The 18,483-nt window shown below is 44.3% G+C and overlaps 1 protein-coding gene across 1 annotated transcript; it reads right to left on the bottom strand.

Moving 5' to 3' along the window:
- Positions 1-6,863: 6,863 nt before the first annotated feature.
- Positions 6,864-18,436, bottom strand: CDO1 (cysteine dioxygenase type 1). Its single transcript, XM_040622564.1, has 5 exons — positions 18,127-18,436; positions 15,109-15,186; positions 13,430-13,584; positions 8,594-8,763; positions 6,864-7,608 (listed from the first exon to the last, which is right to left on the bottom strand). The coding sequence occupies exons 1-5, from the start codon at positions 18,294-18,296 to the stop codon at positions 7,579-7,581; spliced, it is 603 nt and encodes a 200-aa protein (XP_040478498.1). The 5' UTR covers positions 18,297-18,436; the 3' UTR covers positions 6,864-7,578.
- Positions 18,437-18,483: the final 47 nt, after the last annotated feature.

Below are 18,483 nucleotides of genomic sequence, written 5' to 3'. Positions count from 1 at the left end.
TGATCTATAGTTGTAATGACACTTTTTGTCTTGGCTATGGCATGCCTAGGAGGGCTCTTGACATTGAAGCTAATCAATCCTCAAGTGCATTAATTTCTAGTTCTATAATATTTCGACCACTCCTGTGCAAGGAATTTTTCTGGTCGCACTCTTGGGTAAACATTATACATATCACTATAGTGTATGGATATATAAATATAAATATTTTAAACAATTACTTCCTGAGCTTGTGTAAGGATGTCCCTCAGACCACTGATTTAGGCTTAAATCAGTGTTCAGAACCACATTTAGTAGATCTGAGTCTGTCCCAGTTTCCTTTATGTCTTTTTGTGAATTACGTGAAAAACAAACAAAATGCCCCCCTCCACCCCCCAGCCATTAAGCCACTGTGAGGCATGTTTCCAAAGCTACCACATCTTCTCCCATCTTCGCTAACCAAAAAGCTCAGTGTCAAAACAACAACATCAGGAAAGCATCAAGTCTCCTGCGGAGCAGGAGCAGAAATCTAAATTGACCATGACTACATCATTCGTTTTCTCAGGAACACCTGGGCTTTCCCTGGGCTTTCTCACTTGTGATAAGTAATCTCTGAGAGTGTCAAGCTTCTGAAAGCACTGGAGGCTTCACAGGAATGCATGTGATCAATCGACAGGGCGGAAACACGAAAATGAAAAGGCAGTGACATCAGGTGACAGGTCCCGCACGGGAGGGGTACTCTTCAGCCAGCACAACTGGACCTGACCTTGTGCTGTGACGTCATTTCTGGGGGAGAGGCTGAGTTATCTTGTTGGTTTTGTGAAAACGAAATGTGTCAACTGATACTTGTGAAATGACAGTCTGCACGTGGTTATTCATTGGAATTGTTTGTAATTGTAAGATGCTGGAAATCATGTCAAAGTCCACCAACGATGAGCTAAACTGTGGTACATTCATACAATGGAAAACCATGACCCCATCAGTAGGAAAGAAAGAAGAAACTGTTGGCATTCTGATATGGAAAGCTCTCCTTATAAGTGCACAGCCTGGACATCAGAGTGTTACCCTGCGTATAAATAATAAAAATAAATAAGCAAACACAGAGAGTGGTAATATAGGTTACTTCTAGAGAGGGAAAGAAAGAGCCTGGGGACAGGAATGGGAAGGATGCTCTTTACCATATGCTTCTTACGTCGTTTGTGTTTTCTATGACAGCATGTGTCACTTATTCCAACATATACACACACACATTTCCCCCCCACACACACACTTTTATTTATTTTTTAAGATATTGGAGGTTTCAGAGAAAGATGAATACCCTATGATTTCACTCATATCTGGAATTTAAGATTTTATTTATTTACTTGACAGAGAAAGAGACAGCCAGCGAGAGAGGGAACACAAGCAGGGGGAGTGGGAGAGGAAGAAGCAGGCTCCCAGCAGAGGAGCCTGATGTGGGGCTCGATCCCAGAACGCTGGGATCACGCCCTGAGCCGAAGGCAGAAGCTTAACGACTGAGCCACCCAGGCGCCCCCATATCTGGAATTTAAGAAACAAAACTGATGAACATAGGGGAAAGGAAGGAAAAATAAAATAAAGCAGAGACGGAGGCAAAGCTTAAGAGACTCTTAACCATAGGAAACAAACTGAGCGTTGCTGGAGGGGAGAGGGATGGGGGCATGGGGTAACTGGGTGATGAGCATGAAGGAGGGCATGGGATGTAATGAGCACTGGGTGTTATATGCAATTGATGAATCACTATACTCTACCTCTGAAACAAATACTCCACTATATGTGAACTAACTTGAATTTAAATAAAATCTTGAATGAAAAAAAAAAGATATTGTAGCTTTCATTGGGGAACACCCATGAGTCTATCTATAAAGTCCTCTGTCTTGAAAGTGATGGTTTTTTAAAAATTCAAGAAGAGGGACATCTGGCTGGCTTAGTCAGTAGAGCATGCGACTCTTGACCTTGGGGTTGTGAGTTTGAGCCCCAAGTTGGGTTTAGAGATTATCTAAAAATAACATCTTTAAAAAAATTCAAGTATAAAAAATAATAATAAAAATAATTTAAAAATTAAAAAATTCAGGATAATTCACATACAGTTCAGTATAGCTCAAGTGTAACTAACAAACATAGTTTCAGGTGTACAACACAATGATTGAACAATTCTATACATTGCTCAGTGCTCATCACGATAAGTGTAACTTTTTTTTTTTTAACTCACTCCTTCATTATCCTCTCCCCAGCAACAACCTCTCTACCGTCTGGCATGATAAGTACACTCTTTTTTGTTTGTTTCAAGTTTTTACTTAAATTCTAGTTAGTTGACATACAGTGTAGTACTGGTTTCAGAAGAATTCAGGAGAATCATCACTTACCTACGACACCCAGGGCTCATCATAACTAGTGTCTTCCTTAATGTCCATCCCCCATCTAGCCCATCCCCCCCCCACCTCCCTCCATCACCCTCAGTTTGTTCTCTACACTCAAGAGTCTCTTTTGGTTTGCCTCCCTCTCTTTTTCTGTTTTTCCCCCTTCCCCTATGGTCATCTGTTCTGTTTCATAATAAGTATACCCTTAATCCCCTTTGGTTGGGGCATCCAGAAATATTTGGAATTATGGGAAAAAAAGACATAATATCGATCATTTTAACCATTCACAAATGTACAGTTTAGTGACATGAGATACATTATTCACAATCGTGTATACCCATCACCACGTTCTACACCCAAATCATTTTCATGACCCCCAGCTCTGCACCCATGAGACACTAACTCTTCCTCTCTCTTCCCCCCTCCCCCTGTGAATCTCCAGTCTACTTTCTGTCTCTATGAATTGGTCTAGTCTAGGTACCTTACATAACAGTGGAATCATACAATATTTGTTTTTTCTCTGTCTGGCTTCTTTCACTATTCCATGTCCCCTTTTAAATTTTTAAAAAATATATTTTTCCATATACACTTTTTAAAGGCCACGTCTACCAACTGGATCTGTAAATTTGGGAAAGTCTGAAGTGTCCTTCGTGTTATTAGAAACACAGAGAACAGAACTTGTAAAATAGGGGGACGTGCCTGAGGCAAGATAGCACCAGTTTCTGGTGTTTCCTGGAAATCCCTTTGTAACTTTTAAAAGGTTAACTAGTAGCCTAGCTTGCTAACGTCCTCCCTGCTCCAAAAATGAACTGGAATGGCCAGGACTGCCCCCGCGCTTCGGCTCACATAAGACAGGTTTCTTTAACTGGGCCTCCCAGGGACCTTTGGGGGGTGGGGGGCTGTCCAGGAGTCTTTTCTGAAATTGCATGCCAATTCGTGGTGTGCTGGCCTTGAACATGAGCATTCCGAGATTTTCAAAGAGCTCTGTGGGCGAGTAAAAAGAAAAAAAAAAGGCTTAAGCACCATTGCTAAATGGGATCATGAATGCTGTTCCCTCCCAGGAAACACACCTAAAAGCTCTTCCTTCATCAACTGGCTTGTCTACGTACATGATCGATGAACCCACACCAAAAGATAAGCCACCGACATGGGCCCCGTGAAAGAAGTCTCTGGCTTAAAAATGTGATCCTCAGAATTCCCATACTCAATATAAAATAATATGGCACATGTGATTTGGTGACACAGGGAAAGGACTGTAGCACCAGGGTACATTAGTGCAGAACTGTCATATGAGGAGATTGAGAGCTTTTCTCATTCACTTCATAAATAGGTACTGAGTACCCGCTCTGTTCAGGTCTGATCTGCTCAGGATAAGGCTGTGAATGAAACAATGTCTCTGCCATCTTATTGGTAAGATTTAGACAATTACAGAGTGAAAAGAGAAAGGACCCTTTTTAGATACTCCTAAATGCTCCCATGAAATCGGATACAGACTGGCCGGGGGTGTTGCTTTTCTATAAGGTGGTTGGGGAATTCCTTTCTGGGGAGGTAACACTTGAGCTGACTCCCGAAGGCCAAGAAGAGGCAGCCATGGAAAGAGCGAGGACGAGGGCACGCCGGGCAGAGGGGACAGGCCGTCCAGCAGCTCAAGCTGCAGGTGAGATGGGAGGTCCTGAGTGCTGAGGTGGTCCGCAGGCCCGACAGCCAGCCCTGACTTTCACGGACTCCTATCACAGGGCTCCTTCCTCCTCCTCTTCTACACTCAAGTCCTTACCTCCTAATACCCCATTCATCTTTCAGCAACCAGCACAATTCCAGCCCTCCATGCTCCTTCTCTTCCTACAAAATCCATTTGGGCCCTTGATGGCTTCACTGCCTCGCCATCTGTGCAAATACCTCATCAAGCCAAGAGAACTTGGGGCACCTGGAGGAGAAGCATGTCTGCTCCTTCCTGAACGGTCGTGGGAGATAGACAACACGGCCGATGTCAGAAAGCAGGGTGGGCAGGACGCCCAGGTTGGCCGCAGATGCCACAGTGGACTTTTTGGCTGAGTCTGATTCATAAGGATCCTCAAATTTAGATTTGGCCATTATTTGCCACACACTGTGTGTTAAAAGTACTATCTATTAAACACTTATACCATATATATATATATATACACACACACATATATATATATATATATATATATATATGTAACATTTACCATCTTTTTTTCTTTTAATACAGTAGGAAACACAAAAATTGGTTGTGGCCCAGATTGCTCTTAGCCTGAAAGGCCTAAGTATAAAGAGAATGAGTTCTAAAGGAAGTTGCTTGGGGTCAAATGCTAGGTTCATATCTTGGCCAGATAAATTTGGCAAGTTTCTAAACCATGCTTTAACAGTTCTAAATATGGGGAACAATGGTGTCTCCGATGGATTATAATAGAGCCTTACCCATATTTAACTTAAATGATGAGCTTTGGGACTTTTGAGTTGCGATTTGGGCAAAATTTTGGAGTGTCACTTGACACTGTGATGGAGACTTTGGGGACCCTGGGATGGGGTCAATCTACTCTGCACAGGGGACGGACCCTGCTCTCTGGGAGCAAGAGGGTAGACTGTGGTAGAATGACCCCCACAGATATCCTTATCCTGACCCCCAGAACCTACAGATTATTATCTCACATGCCAAGAGACTTTCCAGATGGAAGGGTATAGTGTAGAGACTACAGGTGATATCTAGTTGCTTGAGTCCTTCCAAGGAGCAAAGAGAAGTAACGAACAGCTCAGAGTGCAGACATACAGGACTCAGCCTGCCATTGCTGGCTTGAAAATGGACAAGGGGATCCCAAGCCGGGAATGCTGGCAGTCTCTAGAAGCTGGGGAAAAACACCCAATAAAACAGATCCGACACAGAACTCAACAGAAAGGAAACGCAGACCTGAGGACATCTTGATTTTAATGTTGTGAAACAGACTTCTGACCCACGGATCTCTAGGAAAATAAATTCGTGTTGCTTTAAGCCACTAAGTCTGTGGTAAAAGGTATTAGAGTAGCAGAAAATCAACACATGACTGAATTCATGAGGAAATTTTCCAGAAGTTAGTACCTCTAGACAACTTGTTAACGATGCCTACTATGTAGTCAGCACTCAGTAAATGGTTAACATCCTACTCAAAGATGAGAGGGAAACAAAGATGTCAAGACATAAATATTTCTACAAGATGGTGTCAACAACAATGCAATGACCTACCTAGAACCGTCTTCAAAGGACTTTACTTTCTGAGTAAGTTTCTGGAGATAATCAATTCCAAGACTATGACAGGTATTCCTTTTTTTTTTTTTTTAAGATTTTATTTATTTATTTGACAGAGATAGAGACAGTCAGCGAGAGAGGGAACACAGGCAGGAGGAGTGGGAGAGGAAGAAGCAGGCTCATAGCGGAGGAGCCTGATGTGGGGCTCGATCCCATAACGCAGGGATCACGCCCTGAGTCGAAGGCAGACGCTTAACCGCTGTGCCACCCAAGCGCCCCATGACAGGTATTCCTAATATGACTGCCTGAAGTAGGAGCAGCAAACTCAAATAACCATGTGATCTTTGCAGGTAACATCCACAGGGCAACCAGCAAGCTGGACGCTGGGCCAGACTGGAACGGTGGCCTCATCGAAGGGGCAGATCTGAGCCCCGCTCACTGACATCAATGAAAATGCAGTGCAGGGACTTCAAATTTTCAAGCAGCTAGAAATCACGTTCTATGAAATCTGTTTTTGTCAGAGAGGCAGAGTGGGGTAGAGAGTACACAAGCAGGGGGAGTGGCAGGCAGAGGAAGAAGCAGGCTCCCTGCTGAGTAAGGAGCCCCATGCGGGACTCGATCCCAGGACCCCGGGATCATAACCTGAGCCGAAGGCAGACGCTTAACCGACTGAGTCACCCAGGTATCCTGAATCTCCTGTTTTTAGTTGCTGGGAACCAATTCCCATTGAAATACAGACCCACACATAATTTCCAGGCAAAACTGCTTATGTTGGTCAACCACACGGGGGCCCAGAGACCCTTGACTTGGCATCTCTGGCCATATAGTGAACATACGTGAAGCAGAAAAAGGTAAGCTGCCTTGAATGCATCTTTCTGGCTCTCTCAGCACCTTACCTCATAAAAGCATCTTTTTTTTAAAAAAAATATTTTATTTATTTATTTGACAGAGAGAGACAGCCAGGGAGAGAGGGAACAGGGGGAGTGAGAGAGGAAGAAGCAGGGGGAGTGAGAGAGGAAGAAGCAGGGGGAGTGAGAGAGGGGGAGTGAGAGAGGAAGAAGCAGGCTCTCAGCAGAGGAGCCTAACGTGGGGCTCGATCCCAGAGCTCTGGGATCACGCCCTGAGCCAAAGGCAGACGCTTAACGACTGCGCCACCCAGGTGCCCCCATAAAAGCATCTTTTGCAGTGCTTTTGGTGCTCCATCGAAATCTAAGTAAGTACGAATTTTATGAAATTCTGATCGCGTTAAACAGAAAGACAACTTTGACTCGTATTCAAATCCAGTTTTATTAAAATTATTTGGCAATTTTAGTGGCAGTACAAAGTCTTTGACTAGGACCACTGGACCCATTAGACATGAGTTTATGTTTTTGGTTTGGCCTGGGTTTAGGGGTACAGGTACTTTTCTTAAAATCTTCTGCCCTCCCTTTCATTACCAAACGGCAAAGTGCCTTGAGTTTCTCTGTCTACAATATCCTGCTACTTATTGGACAGGAATTTGTCAAGTAAGACTGCAAAAATAAAATCCATAGATCCAAAAAATTCTCTGCAAATATTAAGAACATACAAAGGATACGAAAGACACCTACGTTTAGTCCTCCAAGTAACAAGGCAAGCATCTGATGTCTGTGGTTTCTTCTTTTTATTTATTGCTAATTACAATTCACCGACCAAAGGGTTTCCAAAAGCTATAAAAACCTTCATTGACATTCCCTCCCACCCTGTATGGTTCTACTGAATTCAGAGCACTTGAATTGGCCTTTAAAATTATGAGCCCATTTTTCCTTTAGTGAGATTTTTCTTCTGCAGTAGCTTGGGGCACTATCTCTTGCTCAATGCTTGACAATTAGCATGTGCCTTGCAGGAGACCTAAGTATTGGCTTCATAAAGTGTATTACTGGACAGCAGCTGGTGGAGACATCGCGGTCCAGGGCAAAACTTTTAGCAGACCTTGAGCTAAAACCTTAGAGGATTTGGTGCTTCTTAGTTGTTCTCCAGGGATCCTGAAGCTGTCTGTAAGAGACAAAGAAAGTTGTGTGAGAATCTTTACGCGAGAACTTTCAGCCGGTTCCTAAGGAGTCCTTGCTTTCCTAGCAGTGTATGAAAACTTGGCTTTGGCAGGGGAGCCCTGTTGTTTTGTTCCTGTGATAAGACTATCTCTTGGGGATCGGAATGCAGACGATGAGGCCAGGCAATCACCTGAGAAAATTCTGCCCTCGCTTCCCTCTGTGGCGGTACTTTCTTAAGATTCATGAGGATATCTTGTTTCCAGTATCAGTTTTCAGGCATTGTCTATTTCTGGACATTCTCGTTATGAATTAGAGGCCGTTCCCCTGAATGGCCAATGTATTTCAGCAGCGGGAGAAGATGGACCATACTTGATCACTGTTGGCGGCCTGATTATTTTCAGGAGGAAACACTTATTCCTTGAGGGGGAATACGTTACCGTTACCGGGGTCTACTCTCACTGATTTGTGGTCTAACCAGTATCACTACTCCAAGAAAAAGCAACTTAGCAACCAAAACAGGTGAGTGTATTTATATCATCAGAATAGGGCCTTGACTTTGGGAAGGTTAACTAACTATGCGAGAGATTTGTGTTGTCCTAGTTCATAGGCCAGTCTGTGATCATTTAGTCATAGCAGAAGGTAACATCAAATAATACAGTTTTTATTATTTCTCTAAGAAAGGAAGAAACATTTTCTTGAGGAATGAGCATACATTTTTAAGTTTCTCCATGCATCATTCTTTGCATCTAATTTACATTTTTAAAAATACATAATTTGAAAATATCCTCTCCCCAAGCTGAAGAAAAGAATCAGTATATAAAAGATCCCCTCCCCCACGTTAAGGTTCTTCTCATTCTTCATGTCAAGAATACTTACCACGAGGCATTCTAATACTATCTGGGACAAAAACCAACCAACAAACAATGTGTGCAGTGTCATGCTGCCAACGCCCAAAGCGCTTAATCCTAGGAGAGAGAACTTCTACTTACAAATGGAGTCCTGATTCCAAATTTGCTATGGAATGTCATGGTGACTTTGTTTTTATGTCCTGTTCTTTGATCAAAGGCATGGCACGTATCAAACGGTGGGCTGTACAAGTGAAGGCTCACAGCAGGCTCCGTGTGGCTGATGTTCTCTACTCGATGTAAGCCAATGGAATCTATACAATACCGAGAAGAAGCAGATCAAGGAGCTTAGATGACTGACAGGTGTCAGTTATGACTGAGTCCATAAATCAATCTGACACAGACAGCAGTTACTTCGAAGGGACTTTCCAGTTACAGACTGTAAGCAATGTGTCCTCTACTCTTTCCTGAAACCCCCCTGCAAGTATATTAGAACAATTTAAAAAAGGCATCAACCCACGAAGACCAAAAAGCAAAACAAAACAAAACAAAAAATAAAAACAAACAAACAAAAAACCCAATGGGAAAACAGAAAACATCAATAAAAGTTTGAAGAGATTGAAAGCAGATGAGTCGCTTTGTCAAGGACAGAAAGCTAAATCCTTGGCTACCCATGCGGAGTGTCCAAAATTAACCTGACTTCTATCTCGAGATCATATCTGTATCTGTGTATCAATAGCTCAGGGATTAGCAACACAGGGGCTTCTGGAAATGAGAGTGAAGATGGGGTGAAGAATCCAAGAACCGGTTGAAAGCCTATTTAAGTAGAGGCTCAAATCCCTTTTACCACTTCTTTCCCTCATTCCCCTGAGAACAAGTCTGAGATCCATACTCTAGAAAGTCTAATACATGAACTCAGGATCGGCGGATACCAGGTGAAAAATGGGTGATGTTACCAGGTGATCATTTACTTACTGAATGGTAAGATACCTGCTTTCTTCCCCACCTAGCAGCCAGAATGCTGCCAGACAGGATTCTGTCCCCTCCGCCCCCAGACAGGAGATGAGAAGCACCTTCTCAGGGAATCTGATCAGTTCTAGAACAAAGCTCTTCAAGATATCGCCACTGGTTGTTCCTCAGGAGAAAGGTCTGCCAGATTATCTCAGAGGGAAGTCTAGTTGACACACACCACCCATGTGTTCAGAGCGACCAGTTTACTCTTTTGTTTTGTTCCCAGTTTTCAAATATTAGCATCCAGCCAAGGCCACCAGACAACTGAGCAAGGCCTCCAGTAGTAAAGACAGGGGTCAGAGCAACCCCCCAAAAATGCAGACCCTTGAAACAGACACTGCTCAGGAGAAGACTTTAAAAAAAAAAAAAACTTTATTATTAAAATCCTCAGAGAGGGCAGAGAAAATACCACAGAAAGGACTGGAGAACAAAAAGAGCTTTCAGAAACAAAAAGAAATACTTGAAACAAAAACCCGAATAGAAAGGCTGGAAGAAAAGCTGAGGAAGCTGGGAAAGACTCAAAGAACAAAGAGACAAAAATAGAAAATAGGAAAGAAAAAAAAAATCAGACGACTAGTTCAGGTTTCCTATCTAAACAATAAGAGATTCAGAAACAGAACCAAAACACCAAAACCAAACAAAACCCCAAAGAAATAACTTGAGAATATTTTCTTGAATAGAAGGATGCAGATTTCCAGAATAAAAGAACCCACAGACCACCCAACACAATGAATGAGAGTCATGAATCAAGGTACAGGACTGTAATACTGGGGACAGGAAAATATACCAAAAGAGAACATTCCAAAGTTTCTAAAGAGAAAAAAATAATTTCATAGGAAGATTCAAGAATCAGAATGGCACCAGGCTTTCAAAAAAAAGAAGACTGGAAATGAAAAGTCAAGGGATTACTTTCATGGTTCTGAGAGAAGATTCTAATTCCATATCCAGCTAACTTATCAATCATGTTGCAAGGGTAAAATAGAGATTTTTAGATATATGAGGTCTCAAAACTTACTCTCCATGAACCCCTTCTCATAAAGCCATTGGAGATATCTTCCACCCAAATAAGAGCATGAACCAAGAAGGAAGTAGACGAGATCAGGAAAAAAGGGGATCAGGGAGGGGAGGGGAGGGAGGGAGGAAAGACAAAATACTCAAAAATATGTTGAGAAAAAATTTCTAGTTAGGAGAGTTTGCGGAATCATCAAGGAAGGAATTCCGTGTTCGTATAATTAAGGTAGGCGCCAAATTATGATTTATGCTTTATGATCTAGCTCCCACAGCTCGCGTAAGACAACAGCAAAGCCTAGAAGGCGAAGACTGAGGTTTTTATCCCAGCTAAAGTTAGATCATCTTCCAACAACACACAACTTCTGGGATCTTTAGCCGTTTTCCTCATTTCCCAAAATGGGACCTAATTCTCGGACAGGCAGACTCTGTTCTATAGCTTACTGCCCAGAACAGACTGGCTTAAGCACAATTTTGAACCTAAGTTCCACATTCTTAAGAGATGACCGCCCTTTTATACAAAGTATTTGTTTCTCCGGTTGCAAGCACATACACTACCCAATGCATGTTGCACAATCCTGCAGACCCAGACCCTACAAAACCTAGTCACCATCCTTTAGAGAAGCCCCTTGTCTGGTATCTGCTGTTAATAATCCCAGCATCCACCCATCCACCCATCCATCCATCCATCCATCCATCCATCCATCCACCCATCCACCCATCCACCCATCCACCCATCCATCCATCCATCCACCCACCCATCCACCCACCCATCCATCCACGCCTCCTTTCCTTCTTCCCCATGGTGTACCTTATCTCACAATAACCTTGGGACCTTTCTTGGTGATCTTATGGATGCCAGTTTGATCTAGACATGTCTACCATTTGCCTTTACGTTAAGTAATTTGGTCTCCTTGTCCCAATTTTTTTTCTTGACCCTATGCTACCCTATGTTACACACTGCTATGGAATCCATCAAGATACTCCCAATAAAATTCTACAGACCAAAGCAAGTTCTTACTTTCAGCTGGTTTTGGAGGCCCAGGCCCTGATCTCATTCTATTCTCTTACTACTCCTGTCCAAGCCCATGCTTGCTTCTTTCTAGTGAGATCATTCCAGAACTTTTTGTTCTTTGCAAAGATTGTGCCCTCCCTTCCCTCACGCTCTTCCCTGTACTCAAAACATCCTTTCTACCGTCAGTACCCATCTGCACTCCTCCTGCATCTGTAAAAATCAAAGGTTGACCTTTTGAGGCTTTCGATCTTATGGGCAATTAGTCTACAGAAATATTTAGCTTATCCCCCCTAATATTTTACCGAATGGCAAAATTTCCCAGAAAAATCAGAAATTTCCCACTTCGGTGGAAAAGAAATTCGAACCATGTGGTTGGAACTGAGTGGCCATCACTGCCCCCCTTAGAGAGTGTGGCCTTTCACACCGGTACATGCGGCCTTATTCCTGGCCTGTACTGGCTCCTACAGGTTTTGGACTGAAGACCCTTGAAAAAAGCTTACGTATTCTTTAAGATCTAACATAGTTTCATAAAGACTCTGGGACTCTAGCTGAAAGCAATTATTCTGAAAGGCTTTTGGGCCTTACTGTGAGTGACACGAAATTGTTCTAGGTAATTTGGTGTGCAATCCTCAGATAAAAGCTTCAGGCCATGTAAGAAATGAACCCCTTTGTGTTTTGTGAGTGGGGTTGAAAACTTCCCACACTGACTTTTGAAGTGGCCTGCAATCTTTTTTTTTTTTTTTTTTAAAGATTTTATTTATTTATTCGACAGAGATAGAGACAGCCAGCGAGAGAGGGAACACAAGCAGGGGGAGTGGGAGAGGAAGAAGCAGGCTCATAGCAGAAGAGCCTGATGCGGGGCTCGATCCCAGATCGCCGGGATCACGCCCTGAGCCGAAGGCAGACGCTTAACCGCTGTGCCACCCAGGCGCCCCTGAAGTGGCCTGCAATCTTAAACTAATGAACAAATTTAGACCAAGTATCAAAACTAATATGGGACTTTAAGAGACAAAAAAAAGGTTGCATGGCCAGAAAAAAAATCTAATATTTTATTTTACCGCAATGGGATGGCATCCCAATTAAGAGTACGGGCTTTGGAATTCAATGGCTTCAGTTCACGTCCTGACTGGCACTTAGAAGCTGAGTGACCTCAGATGACGTATTTATTGTTCCTATATGTTGGCAATCTCATCTAGAAATGGGAATCAAAAATGATCTCCCGTTGTTTTTAACAGGCTTTTTGGAAAGTTACCATTCCCTTTAGAAATACAGATGTTAATCACAGGCTCTTCTGAAAAGCATCTGGCTCTCCCAGATCACATTTAGGAGAAAGAATGAATTCGTGGTAGGAGAGCTATAAATCATTACAAGATAATGTGCTCTGTAAAGATTCCCTTGAGAACACGCTTCTAGGTATGCTGTATGCATTTTTTAAAAACAGGGACTAGCTAGCATTCTTAATCATTTCCAGAACATTTCCTTACATTTTCTAACACAAAGACTAATATTTCCATCTTGGCCTCGCTCCCTTATTAAAAGAATCTACTTTTGGGGTGCCTGGCTGGCTCAGTCGGGAGAGCGTGCAACTCTTGACCTCAGGGTTGTGGGTTCGAGGCCCATGTTGGGTATAGAGATGACTCAAAAATAAGATCTTCAAAAAAAAAATAAAAGAATCTACTTTTGTAAATTCATATTCAATGCTAACTGTCCTCAGACTTGGCAGGAAAGGACTTTTCAGTGGGTGCCAACCTACGTGCATGTCCCTTGAACAAGTGATTCTAATTCAGATGCAAAGCTTCACAAAAACAAAACCAACTGCTTTTCGCTCATTTTCCAAGTATCTGAAACCATGACTCCATGAACCGAATTCTGCTGGACATGGGCAAGTAAGTGGTATTTCAGAAGGGTTTTCCCACTTGCCCTTAGAAGAAGGTATTCAATGTTACCATTGATATAGGCACACTGGTTTTCTCTCAAGGTTCTTTCAGACTTCTTGATCATCTCGTTGGACTTTTTGTCAGGCCAGGCAAATAAGGTCTCCTTTAGATTTCCTTGCAGCATTTTCAGAAAGCAGTGGGAGTCGGTGTGATCATGGATACTGCTACACAGACAGAGAAAGACAACGGAGCTCAGCGGATGGTCCAAAGCCAGGGCTGCAGGGATACCCTGGCCAGAGCTTACTACGGCTACCTACCGCCGAGAGGGCGGGTCACAAGCCCTTTCGCCTGGCTTCGTACATGTCCTAATTAACAGCATTCAGGGCAACGTATAACATACACCGTCTTCCCTATCAGGGCATGTATGGGCTGCAATCCTGATGCATAACCGACGTACAGAACAGTTCGTTTTTAAAAATCGGGTTGTAATACTACTTTGATAACAGAAACACAAAACCAGCAACCTTTTATCTTCTGCAAGACATCGCTTTTAAGAACTCAATTAAGCTGGGGTACAACTCGATTATAAAACCTCAGAGAAATTTGAGAAAGGCTAAAGATAATCATCTCATAATTGCATCACACTTGTAAGATCACTTAACAAACAGTGTTTTGTTTTGTTTTGCCCCTGGGGCCTTTTCTCTTTTCTCCTGCATTGGGGGACAAAAGGTATGTGTATGTGTGCTAACACCCAGAAGTTTTACTGCAATCATGTTATATTTTATAGATTTAGAGTACCCCACCTGTGATTAACTCCCAACAATGGAAGGAGAAAGTACGTACACTGGATTTGCTGAAAATATTTATTCATGTTAACCTTACAGTAATAAAAGGTATGAACCTGCATATATATGTTATTGGCATTTATCTTCTGTGTTGAATGCATAAAACCATAAGGACTCCTTTCCTAAATCCACAGAGCCTAGTCCTACTCTCGACATAATCCACTTCCAAAAAATATTGAGAGAATGAATGGAAACAATGCCATTCCGTATGAGCGAATAAAGTCCTCTATAGACCCAACTCCCCCCAAATCTCATAAATTCAGGTCTCCTTCCTCCCATCAAAAACAGGTCTGCAAGTATTGTTTTTCCCATCCTCAAAAGCCCAAGAAGGATCTGTTTACAGAGATACCAATACTCACAAGTGTATAAACTAAGGACAAATTAAGGAACCAACTTTCAAAGAACTGGTATTAGTGTATGCTGCCTTGCCCTCTACATAAAAAACGAAAGAGAAAATTAAAAACGCCAAAGACAGTAAACGATTGACTTGAAGTAGCAAGAGATTTTCTGAATTTGTGAACTGCTTTTCTAGGTCCAAATGTGCACACTGGTCTTTGGTCCCGCAATTGTTTACAGAGTTCAAAGCACCACAAAGGTCAAGTTTTAGCAAAATTCCATACATGTTTAACTCCACAGAAGACACACACACAGAGATTAAGTGAAACTGGTTACTTACTCCCTCTAATTTACTACCCATTTGGGGGCCTGGTTTTGATGTACACGGTGTATGCCTAAACCCCTTATGCTAATTCCCATGAGAATTTTTGTTGGGACACTTTGAACAAGTAACTGCACCATGAGATTTGCTAATTCTCCCAAGACCTGTGGCCATTCTGGCACTGTCCTTTTCTTAGGCTGGAATAGATCACCCACTAAGCAGCTGCAAATGAGTAACTGTATTACCTGCCATGTCCTTCACCCCAACATAGAATCATTAGATTGAATTTTCCATTTCCTTCATCCACGAGATTTCGAGTATACCTGAAAGGAAGGTATTCAGAAGTGTGAATCTGGTTGATGAAATATGCAGTGGGAAAAAGAAGTATGTCAGAAAGTAGGGCTCATTTGCAAATGTTAACATTTCTACCTCTCAACTTTAAATGCGGTTCTCTAATTAGAAAAACCCAGCGCAAATGAAAACAAGTCATTTTTCACAGTTCGTTTTGGACATTTTTGTATTTTGTATCACCACGTTTATAACTGCTCTAATTAATGGCACAGAAAAGGTAACAGGTAAAAAAAAAAAAGCAAATTCCTAGATTCTCCTCCTGACAGCCTCAAACTGATAAAAGAGTTAAGTTTCTTACAGAGGTATTTACAAAGTGCATTACTGCTCTAGGCAAGAATGTTGCTATTGTTTTTTTTTCCCCTCCCTGTAGCTAAACCAGAACTTAAGAAACAAGGTTTCATTAAATAGCTGTTTGTAGAATTCCCTTAGTTTTTGCTACAGTCCGGACACAGGCCACATTCGAAAGCACTCAGAATGAAAAGTCCTCCGCAAATAGGGTGGGGATTGACTTAAGTATACAACAAAGGAAACTCCATAGAGAAGTAAATAACACTCTAAACCTTTTCCAGGAGAAACCAGTAATTGGCCACAGAAAACCCCAAATCGAAACAACCACAAGCACACCATCAGGAAAAAAGAAACCCACTTTCAAAGTTTCTCTTGGCCAAAGAGGTACCATCTACACCATCTAATTAGCAAAGTTTGCTAATTATGACATTCACTTCGATTTTTTAAGACAAGGAATCTTGATCCCATAGTTGGGGGAGTGTTTGATCACATGGCCATCTGTTCCTTTGTGTCCTCAATGCCCGTTCCTTCCTTTTCCTCCCCAGACAGGAGGCCAGGTGCTGGGAGACCAGGATCACAGGAGAGAGCTGATGAGTGAGTGCTTTTTGGATGTCAGTCATCCCTCCTTGGTGGCCCCTTCTGACCTAGCAAAGGGCTGTGCACACTGCCTTTAATTCCCAATAAACTCCGCTTTGGTGTCAGGATACTCGTTCTCCCTCTACCAGTCTTGCCCCCCACCCCCCGGGGGCTATTTCCAGAGAACTGACTGAGGCTTACACTAGAACCTAGCACTGGCTTTCCCAAGGTCAGAGATCAGAATCCTTTGCAGTGCTGGGACACCTAGTCCATGCAAAAAAATACTATGGAAATGATCTGCGCTCTCCTACACCTCTCCCTCCACACTCCCCCAACTGCCCACCCTGGATTGCATCATCATCTTCATCAGTTGCACCTCTGGATACCTGCGCAAGAGACCAACACGAATGCCTGCATTTCAAGTGGTTCAGAGCTTGTCCGGCAACAGGAATTCAAAGCCCCTGGAAATGCCATTGTTCTAAAGATGAAGAGCCCCTACAGCCTATGGTGGTGGGTGAATTTCACTTGGTCAGTGATGTATCTAGGCTGACAGCAAACCATCATGGCACTACGCGCCTGCTGGAAGGTTAGTGGTTGTTTAGAGCGAGGGCTCCTGAACAAAGATGCTAATTTGAATCCCAGAGCTGCTACCTGATAGAAGTATGACCCGGTGCAGATAATCCAACCTTTTTATTGCCTACCGTTCCTCATCTGTAAAACAGGGCTAAGAACTGTACCTATCTCACAGAGCCATCATGGGGAAAATGAGTTAATACACCAGTAAAGTGACGGGAAGTGTACCTGGCCCAGGAGAAGCCCTCGCTTGGAGCTAGCCGCGAAATTAACAAGTGGACTTTGCTAGCTTTTTTGGCAGCCACAGAAGGATTCGAACCAAAGGAATTTCCTGGAGCCACTTGCAAGTGGAAAATGGGATCTTAAGCAGGCTTCGCTTTATTTCAAATCCTAAAATACAGAGGAAACAGCCCTTGCCCACAAACACACTACCTATGTTTAGGTAAGGTGACTAAAAGGAACTGCTCCCAAGGAAAATAATCTCTGTGTATTCTTACCTTTCAAGTCTTTTCCTCCGCCTACCCTCAGCCCAACCAACCATAAAGACTGAATCAATAGCAGCCCCTGGGAATAGAAACCCTCACCCTTCAGGGGGGATCAAGTTTTACTTCTGGTGCTAGAGGACTGGTAGATTCATTTTTACTTATATCACCAAGCCAGAGCTGCCAAGAACCATCTCACTCCAGCACATCTGGCAAGCAGCGGTCCTCAATTTACATTCCAGAGCCTCAGAACTAAGGAGACTAGAAAGCATATTGCTTGGGGGCTGAAAGGGAAGCAGTCCTTTAATTCACAACCCTGACAGTGGGTTGAAATAAAGCCGCAGTCCGGCAAGTTAAATTGGTTTGGGAGGGGCAGCATGAGCTGCAGGACCCCAGCTGACAACCCCACGACGCTAGTTTATCTTGGCGAAAATGCCTGTTGGCAGGTGCCCGGCTGCGGGCGGCCGACTGATGGGGAACTGGCTCGGGGGACTGTGTCCTCCACCGCCACCCCTTTCTTGGGATGGCTGATGGAGTCCTCTCCGCGGAGCACGCTCCACCCAGCCGGCCAGTCTGTCCCCCAGGGGCGGCAGGCCGGGCAGAGCCTGGGCGCGTGGGGCCACCGGGGGTCTCCCCGCGCCGCCGCGCCCGAGGGAAGAGCAGAGCTCCCGAGGCCGAGAGAAGGAGCGGAGGTTCGGATGCGTCCGGGTGGACCGGCCAGAAGAGGACAAAACACTTTGCGGCCGTACGGTGGCCTCCGCACCAGGAGCCTTCCGCAGTCTCCGGCCAGGCCGGGATGATCCACGTTGGGGCCAAAGCGCCGAGCGCCAGCCCCGCGGCTCGACGGCGAGAAGGCGCAGCGCGGCGGGTGCGGGGAATGCTGGCGAGCGGCGGGCGCAGGGAGGCCCCCTCCTCCCCGGATCCGGAGCCCCGGCGGCGGGGCTTTGGAGACCTGCGCCCGAGCTCCCGCGGCCCGGGCCAGGGCGCGCTCACCTGTACTGGTCGAACTGGGCGTACGCTGCCCACTCGGCGGGGTCGCTCTCGTACGCTTCCATGACGGCCTGCACCTCCTCCACGTTGACCTCCTCGCCGGCGAAGAGCTGGTGCAGGATGCGGATCAGATCCGCCAGGGTCCGCGGCTTTAGCACCTCGGTCTGCTCCATCCCTCGCGGAGCTGGCGGCGCGCGCGGCTCTCCGCTGGGCTGCTGTGCGGGAGCTGAGCACGGAGGCGCTGGGGGCGAGGGACCGGAGCTGCTGGCTGGACAGCTGCGCGCCCGCGCGCGCGCGCGCACACACACACACACACACACACACACACACCCCAAATGCTCGAGTGCCACAGCCTAAAGA

Source organism: Ursus maritimus, unplaced genomic scaffold, assembly GCF_017311325.1.
Source record: "Ursus maritimus isolate PB19 unplaced genomic scaffold, ASM1731132v1 scaffold_5, whole genome shotgun sequence".
NCBI lineage: Eukaryota > Metazoa > Chordata > Mammalia > Carnivora > Ursidae > Ursus > Ursus maritimus.
The sequence above is the reverse complement of the archived record's forward strand: the minus strand, read 5'-3'. Positions and strand labels throughout refer to the sequence as shown.

Bases quoted from the DNA above. Each gene is read 5' to 3' on its own strand.
- CDO1 (XM_040622564.1), bottom strand. From the start codon at position 18,296: ATGGAGCAGACCGAGGTGCTAAAGCCGCGGACCCTGGCGGATCTGATC. The intron at 13,585-15,108 runs GTAATACAGTTA...CTGTCTGTGTAG, and splicing joins TGGGGTGAAGGACATGGCAG to CAGTATCCATGATCACACCG. The intron at 8,764-13,429 runs GTAACATTGAAT...GGTATTGTATAG, and splicing joins CCAGTGTGCCTATATCAATG to ATTCCATTGGCTTACATCGA.